The 9,928-nt window shown below is 36.3% G+C and overlaps 1 protein-coding gene across 1 annotated transcript; it reads left to right on the forward strand.

Annotated features, from left to right (window-relative positions):
* The first annotated feature begins 1,757 nt into the window (after positions 1 to 1,757).
* On the forward strand, positions 1,758 to 6,742 carry LOC108578854 (transcription factor stalky-like). Its single transcript, XM_017942263.1, has 8 exons — positions 1,758 to 2,083; positions 2,845 to 3,000; positions 3,663 to 4,117; positions 4,559 to 4,805; positions 5,690 to 5,875; positions 5,947 to 6,196; positions 6,308 to 6,507; positions 6,601 to 6,742. The coding sequence occupies exons 1-8, from the start codon at positions 1,946 to 1,948 to the stop codon at positions 6,733 to 6,735; spliced, it is 1,767 nt and encodes a 588-aa protein (XP_017797752.1). The 5' UTR covers positions 1,758 to 1,945; the 3' UTR covers positions 6,736 to 6,742.
* Positions 6,743 to 9,928: the final 3,186 nt, after the last annotated feature.

Consider the following 9,928-nt stretch of genomic DNA (forward strand, 5'->3'; position numbering starts at 1 on the left):
ATTCCCTACTAAATAATGCAAAAAGTTGTACGTATCACTTGTAAAAAGTGTACATTTGTACCTTTTTATTTAAATTTTTATAACAGTTTTGCAAAAAAATGATATTTATAGTTGCTATTCTAACAAAGATAGTAACTCATTGATAAGACTATTTTTTTCAGTGCATCATGGTTCTATACAGAGAGTGTACGTATGTTAGAATTACTCATCTCTGATTAATATTCCTGATGTTTAATGATAGAACAGAGAAATGAAACTGGTACTACCACAGACATAAAATAGCAAGAAATGACACATACAGCAATGTTTAATTTTCAGAACTACTTGTTTTGTAAAGTGTAAAACTTAGAAAAAATTAAGTAAACTCTATTTCTTTAAAGTGAGGTAATAATTTAATTCTTAATCTGATATGTTGTGTGATTTAAGCATACATTTACTAAAAATGTGTGTCACTTGTACATTTGTGTAAATATTGTTATACACGGTAATAATAAAAGCTATATGTTGATACATAAAGATGCAAACAATTTAACGAGTATGCACTAACTATTAGTAGATAAGGAATAAGACAAAAGTTAATTGCAGTTATATAATGTTCGCAACGATAAATTAAATGAATTTATATCGTTTCATAATTATTGCATTTCTTAGAAAAACATAATTTTTATGTATTTTAATTGCACGAGGTTGATTGATAGCGTGACGTCTAAATCATAACATGGCTCAGAATCCATAAACCGCCGTATCAGGACCTTATACGTACGAAGATCGGATTAAACGTGTGATAAAATAGCGTGGGCCGAAAGTGGCTGATGGGTCGCGTAATCATGCGTTAGTCATTCCCCCCGTTTGTCTGATTTATTTATGGGTTGGGCTACTTATTCGATGTAATGAAATTCTTAGTAAAATGACGCGTGATAAGAAACCTGTTTCTACCATCGATTTGCTTGTTGATCTCTGATCAGCACGTGACATTGAACTAAAGTATTGTCAATTAAATTTTTAATCGTTTTCACAACATAACGCAGACAGAAGATCTTTTTAATGATTCTGTCAATTTCAGTTACTTAAACAATTAATTTTGTAGCAATAATATATATATATATGTACATATATAATTTGCAAAAGATTTTATTTTTCAAATTTTTTCCGCCCAACAAGATAAACTGATTTTTAGCAAATGCATTTAACCATTTTGCCGCTTTAACTATGGATTCGCAACTACCGTGATATTTAGTACCGTGATTTTCTGTATCCTGAATTCATAATTCACGATACGAAAGTACAGTTATGTTTTAGAAGGTGCATAGAAATGAGGAAGAAGTATCTGTTACGCGAATAAGTTGAACGACGTAATCTGAAAACTGGAACGTGTATCGGTTGCCAAGACCACGAAAGGACTTGCATAATTTTCAGAGGAATGACAGGATCAACGAATCATATAACGTAAACAATAAAATTCTTTCTTTCAATTACACCCTTATAGTAATTATATACATTTCATACTTTTCGTAAAATTAATTACATAACAAGTGTAACAAAAAGAAGAAAAAAAAAACAGATGGTCCAGAAAAATGACAGGAGACGGGAGATGGCGCAGTAACGTTCGATCGGGAGTCTGTGGATTCCAGTGAAACCAGTGCGATCTTGGTGATAGAGAACGGTTCGTCAGCGCCTCCCAGTGAGCAGGATCGTAAAAACGAAGCAGAGGAACATTCGTTTCTTCGTGGTCTCCCCTCTATGTGGAAGGTCTAACTGTATGACCGTGTGTACTGTGCCGCTGACAATGAGCCGCGGCGGTGACTGTGATAAGTGATCGCGTACCCTTCCTCGTCGCTAAACGCGTAGTGGCAGTGGAGAAAGATAGTACGTCGGCCAAGGAAAGAGTCTACCTCTTGATGACTCGCGCTTTACGCAAGGCGCAACGTAGCCGGAGCTCACAATTATGTTCGATGTACCGCCCAAGTTCTACGAGCTGTGTCGCCTTTGTTTATCGTCGGACGGTGTCAAATTGTCCATATTCGAAGAGGAGGGCGCCCAGCGGAACTTCGCCGATAAGATACTGACGTGCCTCTCGATTACGGTAAGTCTCCTTGTGAGTTTTCACCGGGTCCTCGTGCTGAGACGATGATAAATCAGACGCGACCATCTGTGGTTCTCGCCACTCAGAGTGTCTCCCTCTCTCTCGCGCGCACTCCTATCTCTCTCTCTTCGTCTCGCCTCGTCTGTCTCTGTCCACGTCGTTTTCTATCTCTGTTCCTCTCGCTGTCTCAAGGGTGCGTGTGTGTGTGCGCGTGCCACGGGAGAAAGTTTGGCAAGAGATGTGTCCGCGAGATAAGCCGACTCACGGGGGCATTTAAAATGGCAGTGATAAGCTGTGCTCCTCGCTTGTGCAGATCTCACGGGGAGGGGAGCAGCTCCTTATTTAGACGGCCTGTTATCAGGTTTCACACGCGGATTCCACGAGTCGCTGTCACATTCGACTCTACTTCGTATTTCTCTTCTCCCTCCGTGATTCGTGATACTTTTTGCACGAATCGAGATTATGCCGAATTTTCCATCTCCATATTTTGTTCGTTCGAATTACAAGAAATTTATTTCCATTGTTTTTTACGTTGCAAATCATATTCAAACGATTGATAAGAAAATGCACTTTAACATGTAATGATTAGAATGAATATTAGCTCTACATTTTATGATGTGTATTTTATCACTATTCCTTGATCTTCATAAAGAAGTATTATAAGGATGAATTAAATTTACTGTAAGGTTTTTTTATCAGAAATAAATAAAATGATATAGTATTCTATTGAAAAAGCAGTGTTGCAATTGCATTTTATTCAGGTAAAAGATGGAGATTCTTTGCCACCAATCATTTGTCACCGGTGTGTGTACAAGTTGGATGTGCTGCACAACTTCCGTGAAGTGTCACACAAATCTGATGTCATACTCAAACAGTACCTGGATTATGCCAAGCAGTTATCATCACACGATGATCAGGTATTCATTAAATGCTTTCTTAAATGCAGTGAATAAAAGTGTATTAGAACTTGTTGACATAGGTCATTATACGATATGAATCATATCATCCTTTGGTTGAAGAGTAAAAATTAGTTTAACACAGAAACAGTAGTGAGCAGTCATTCCATTCCAAGTAATGATGCAACTGAGAACGTGCAACATGTGATTGTAGATAAGAATGCTTCAACACATGCACATTCCATATACTCTAGACACATCTTTAATACATGCAGGATACTGTTTATTTGCTTCTGTGCCCTGATATATCAGTAATTATGTAAGACACTTCAAGGTTTTCTTTAATGCAGTCAACTTTAACCTTATCAGTTTGATAGTGATTGCACTATAAAAAAATGATGTGCATAAGTAATTATTTTCTTATAAGTGTGAATTATTTTTTCTTGAGTTCTAAATAGGTGCAAATGACAAATCATTATTTTAAACTGTGTGTAAGTGTATGCAAAAATTAATAAGTGTTCCTCTCATTAGTATTTAAATAGAAATCAAATGTGAATGTAATCCCTTGAATAATTTAAATCCTTGCTTTACTGTTACATTTTTGTTTTGTGAGACATATTTAGAGTACTTAATATTTTCTATTTGAGTAAACTTGTAATGAGTAGTAATTTGTTTTGTTTCAGAAGAAATCTTTCTCCACTGCCAAAGTAGCAGGCTTAAGCCCTCTACAGTCATTTCTCCAATTGAACAAAACACTGTTCAATGAGGAGCCTAACTCTCCGGCCAGCATTAATCAAAACGTTATACCTCAGACGCAAACACATCATTTGGAGTTGCGCACCAATGACATGCCTGAGCATGATAACATTAAGTGTGAACCAGAGGATGATACGTGTTCAAACAGTTCTGATCCAGACAGATTAGAAATAGAAGATCGAGATGAGCAGGATACAGAGGGGGAAGAAAATGGTTATGACATGACCATTAACAAGAGAATGAAAGTAGAAACAAATTATGAGGAATCAAAAACAAGTACCCCTAATCGTAGTCCAGTGAACAGAATGGATACACCAGAAAGCAATTGTTCAGATACAAATATTGATCAAGAAACAACAAAACTATGGCAAGCATTAGCAAAGTAAGTACTCCACATTTCATACATTTCTTTGACATTTGATTGTAAAAGAAAATTATCTGATACTATGTTAGTAAAACTGTATACTTAAATAGCGATATATCAACGTTCGTTTGCATGTCTATATTTATCTAGTGAAAATATATTTGAACAATATCAAAGACCAAATATATGTAGATTTTTACTGTCGGTAAAATCAAGACTATTCAAACATAATCTTGTATGTTTAATATATATTTACTTTTCGGATTACCAAAGTAACTACCACTTGCAACAGGTTGACCCTTTAAAGATAAGATAAATTTCTCATTATCTGATGTTAGCTTCAACACTTCATTAACTACAAAGGAACTTATTTGTTGTCGTTTACGCGATCCCTATTAAAATATTATCGGACTCTTGTGTAACCGGAAAACATATCGTTTGCTTTTACTTTTCATATAGCAACAGGAGTTTAGAGATTACCAGGACAAACGGTGACAAACTGAATAATGGATTTACTGGCGAGGCAACTAATCTGCTGCGTTCTTTAATCAACAACAGACAAATCGGTATTACTGCTGTTGATTCTGACAGAGTATCACCGCAAATTAGGTTTTATAGGGACACCCAAGGGACAACGATCGAACGTACTGTACCCGACTGTTCTGTACTGGGCAATCGTACTAATGTCCCGTGTATAGAAAACAAGGTTTGTATAAATCGAGATAGTATTTACATTCAAATCTCTACCAGTGTATTCGTGTTTACGGCGTTTAAAAAAAAAGAAATCATAAGAACTTCTCTTCCATTCCTCTCCAGGGTTTCGCAAATTTATTTACAAGTTATTTATCATAATTGGATATTAATGAAATATGTAATATATTAGCGTCATTACAAACAGCTGTAAAAGCTGACTCTTTTTTCGAAGTTATACACCAGTCAGGAAGAATTCTAAGATTTATTGAAAAATGGAAAATCTTTACTCCCTTTTATGTCTCTACTCTTTTGACCCTGATCTCTGTGCAAATAAAAGTTCTTCTATGGGAAGTCCTTGCAGTTTGTTCAATGCAAATACCAGAAGAGAACTGCAGGTATAGAAAAGAATACAGGTCAGGTGACCCTTGGGTGTCAAGGGATCCCTTTGGGGCTATTCAGGTCCCATCTGCCTGCAGGTAAGAAACGTGGTAGGCCTTGTAGATAATAGATAACTGAGACGCTCTTTGTGATAGGCCATAAGCGCTAAGCCCACCATGTCAACCCGCTGTTAACAGATGTTCAGATAAGTTGGGTTTCTATAGATTTTAAAACGCGTTTTGTTCCGCGTGAGGAATTCTTCAATTTCTCCTATAATAAGAAACAGGATTGTACTATCCTTTGTGCCACTTTCCATTATATTGGCTTTTTGTCCTGATAACAGGTACCTACGGGGAACTACTTTTACCCGTGGGTAAACTTACCTGTGTCGAAAGAATTTTATAACTACGAACCTTCTTTGCGTTACGGTCGATTATTAAAAATCAATTTTAAAATAATTATACCGATGAATACGAGTATTGCATAATTAATCTGGTGTGATTTTTTTCATTTATCCAGGGTACTTCCGTGGACAGTAATCCGTCTAGCCCCGCCAGTGTTGGTCGAAAGGAGACCAAGGGTCGTAGAAAACAAAGTTATCCCAGTAAAGCACCGATGAGTCCGGATGTCGTTAATTATCAGCACGAGTCTAACGAAGAGCAAGCACAAGATTTCACGACGTGGTCAAATAAAATGAAATTAAAGGTAGGATCAATGATATGAAAATTGTAATACCGCTATGGAATGCGTTCTAACTTGCTCTTTCACGCTTGCAGGTAGAGGACCAAAAACCACAGTTCGATCAACACAGTGGTAACATGGCGAAAAAGGTAGACATGTCCTGCACAAATTGCGGCACCATGACCACAACTATTTGGAGAAGAAACATGAAGGGGGAAATGGTTTGTAATGCTTGTGGGCTCTATTACAAACTTCACGGAGTGAATCGTCCATCTACCATGCGAAGGGATACAATACACACGCGTAGACGTAGACCCAAAGGCGAGAAACCGACAAGGCATCGAAGTATGCGTTGCAAATATTTCGATAATTTTTTTTTCTTTTTCCTGAATTTTCGGATATTTCAATTGTGATTATGGACATTTTTATTTTTATTTTCTTTCTCTTTTTTCTTAGAAAAAGGTGACACAATTTTGGCACCACAGTCGGAACAAATGGACGCAGAAAGTGCAGACATGTTAGCGGCCCTTCGACGACAAATTCAGCCCCATTTAATGATGGCGGCATTAACGCCACCACGTATACCTGGTGCCCATCCACCAGTACCTACCGCTCAACTTAATTACTCCCTTCCTCTACCTAGTTACATGATGCACGTAAGTATCGTAAAACAATTTATCGTGCTCTGATTTATGGAAAAGTGTAGGGTGCTTTTATCACCTATTTTAATTAAATCGACATTTGAACAGCATGTAAAGGCAGAGGGGCGAGAACAATGTCATTTATCTGCGGAGGCAGAGGAAACAGAGGAGGGAGATGCAGAGAATGTTTCGGACGTACCGTTGAACCTAGTTGCGACGTCGTTATCAGAAGAAGCACACTGAGAATACTTCGACCACAGCTTCAGAACGACTTTGCTATAGGTACATATATATATTACAAAGAATCTCTAGACAGAATAGTCTGTCCGGTGATACACAGGGTGTAGAAGACGAGATTGTTCTCCTTCTCCTTTCTGCCACTAATTCTCGTCCATGATCCTCTTTTTTGAGCTCTCTTTTTTTCTCTCTTTTTCTCTTTTCCACGGTCTCGAGAATTTGAGGTGGTAGAATATTGGGATGTGTATTTATCCCTTGAGCTACCAAGCCCGTGGTGCAGAGCGCACGAAGGAACGATGATATTAAATACGCAGTATTAATTACGTGGTTATTCAAAATATGTACATATATATACACGAATACGAAGAATATTTTTATACAAAATTTTCTACGCTTGCAGCTAGAGAGCGACGGGCGATCGTTGTACATACACGCGCAAATTGTTCTTTCGGTGTCGCACGTATTTTGTCGCGTTAAAAGAAATGGTGGTCGTTGTCTGTTTTCTTAATGATGTAAGAAAATCAGTCACCAGTGAAAGTTTCTAGAACGGTGCTAGATTACTGTTCGGAAAGGCTTAGAAGTAATGAAGATGATAAAACGAAGAAACAAAAACAAAAAAGGAAAAAATAAACCGAAGATTTGTCACTAAAAAAGATTTAGTGAACAAAATTTAACCGTTTTGTTCCACGGGCTTTTAGCTGTCAGTGACGTGTAACAATGGTAATAGTCTCGTTGTTTTACGTAATATTTAAGCTAAAAGAAAAAGAACAATCTAGCTGAACTTGACTAGTGAACAAATTGTATTTTTTCAAATTGGCTTTAACGCTGAGTGTGTGAATGCTCGTTACTCGATTCGAACAGGAAAAAGAAACATAGAAAATCAATGGAACAGAAAAAACGGTTGTACGATGTGACAAATGTTTACTAGAAAAACGAAAAAAGTAAAAAAAATATCCGATACGTACTCGGTAATTTGAGCTTTGCCAAATTACATTCATGCCAGTATCATTTTTAAACATCATATTCTAGTGGCCTTTCAGCGATTCATCTATTCTCTCTTCCCCCTTTTTAGCTGTTATCTAGCGCGGTATGCGCAGATAATTTACTTACAGATACAATCTCTTAATTTAGATGACATAGGTACTTTTTTACATGAGCACGAGACTGCCGGTGTAAACACATTTAATACTCTTTCTACCATTTACGTATTTTTTCTCCCTCCCTTTTTAATCTCTCTATGTCTCGGAAGGCTTCTTGACTGTTTAAGCAGTCGCCCAATAATTTGTACTTAAATAGGCAAAACAGCACACCACCATATAAGCTAAGACTCCGAAAGCAATAAAGAAACGCGATGGTACGTAGGATAGATTGTCGTCATACAATACTCGTTTGCGTGCTCTCTCGACGACAATTTAAACATACAAGAGTTTCAGGAAGTAATACTTAGATAACATTCATTTATATGCCGGACGTTAAAAATAACAAATTTTATTGCTCCACAATTGCTGTAGGTGCAAATACGTTCGCGTATACCATGACCACCACCCTTTAAATTTCTTCCCTTTCTCTGTTCGCTTCATTTTAATACTCATATTATAAAAAGATAAAAAAGAAGAAAATAATGGGTATCTCGGTGTAGATAATACAAAATTACTCGTGTTGTCGAACAGTATAAGTGAAACTGTGATTTTTATTATCGACTAATATCGTTACTTTTTCCTGCGGGTTATCACTGATCTATTTTTTCCAGAATGTACAGATCACACGTTAATAAACAGGTATTAAGCAACCCTAAATACCACATAATACGATGGCCAGTGCATCTACTCATGTATCGTTATATCTAACATTGTATACCTAAACAACTTTGCCAAAAATAGATTTAGTCTATGTAACATAGAGTATAGTTAAGGGCATACGATAAAAATTAACGTTTTATCTTTCTCTTTCACGACGTCATACACAGCATTTACATATTTCTTCTTCGTTTTTCCTACCCCCGCCTCTTTTAATTCTTCTTATCAGTGATTCCTCTTGACATACTACTTCACAAATCTATTAAATTCACTTACAGTAATTAGTGGAGCAACTTAGTGTTAGTCGTTATCAAAGGAGCCTTATGAACACACTCGTATAAATATATACACATACACACACGCACACGTACACACGATATACATACATTCATACACGTATTACACAGGCATAGTATTCTACACAATTATACGAGTATGAATGATACCACAAATCAGTGCTGTTCCTTTTCTTCTTTCAGAATTCTAACAATGATATTTTTAACTTAAATGGCAATTGTCTATTGATACAATTAATATTTTGTAATGTTTTTAAGGTTCATTTTTTTTTCTTTTTCTTTTGCTGTCTTTTAAACGTGAATGGCATTGAAGAGGTGGTATCTCTATATTGATAATACGAGTATTGGAGGAAGAGGCATAAGCTACGATGAGGTTTCACACTAGTTGCGATCCGAATAACCGATTGCTAAGCTTTTCTCTCGTACGTCGAAAACGATCCTTCCATTTAGCACGTATTCGATATACTTCCTGTATTTAAAAAAGCAGGATGAGAGGTGACATATCTTTTAAATAAGTCTGGACAATTATATGTATTCTGTATTTTTATTGACTTTTATTCGTAAAGTAAACTTGTAAATATCTTTTTCTCTTTTTTTTTTTTTTCTCAAAAATTTCGCGAAGTCCTCTCTTTCAAGAGTCAATCACACACGCGGTATTGTTTTTACATTATACAGTTCACATGAGTGGTGAGTTTTCTGTTTTAGATCAGACACTTATTTAAAAGATACGTGATACACGTTTAGGCTTAACATCTCTTTAACTAGGGAACGAAATCGAAAGTATAATCAGTTAATTAAAGTACGTGTACAGGCCTGACAATTCTTGGTCAGTCATAGACCGCCAGTTTTTTTTTTTTTTTTAAATTCTGTTGACAGAACGCTGTAGCATACGTTTTCTTTTTAAGTGTACCATACGTGAAGAGGATGAACTTATTTATGAAATAACATTGATAATAGGAAGAAATGGAAAGCAATGGACAGTTACTTCGTTAGGCATTTTTTTCTTCTCTTTCTCTCTCAGTTAATACCTTTTTTTTTGTTTGGCTCGCGGTAGCTTGTTGAACAACAAAAAAAAAAAAAAGAAGAAGCATAACTATTATTATCCTT

Source organism: Habropoda laboriosa, unplaced genomic scaffold, assembly GCF_001263275.1.
Source record: "Habropoda laboriosa isolate 0110345459 unplaced genomic scaffold, ASM126327v1 scaffold62, whole genome shotgun sequence".
Classification (NCBI taxonomy): domain Eukaryota; kingdom Metazoa; phylum Arthropoda; class Insecta; order Hymenoptera; family Apidae; genus Habropoda; species Habropoda laboriosa.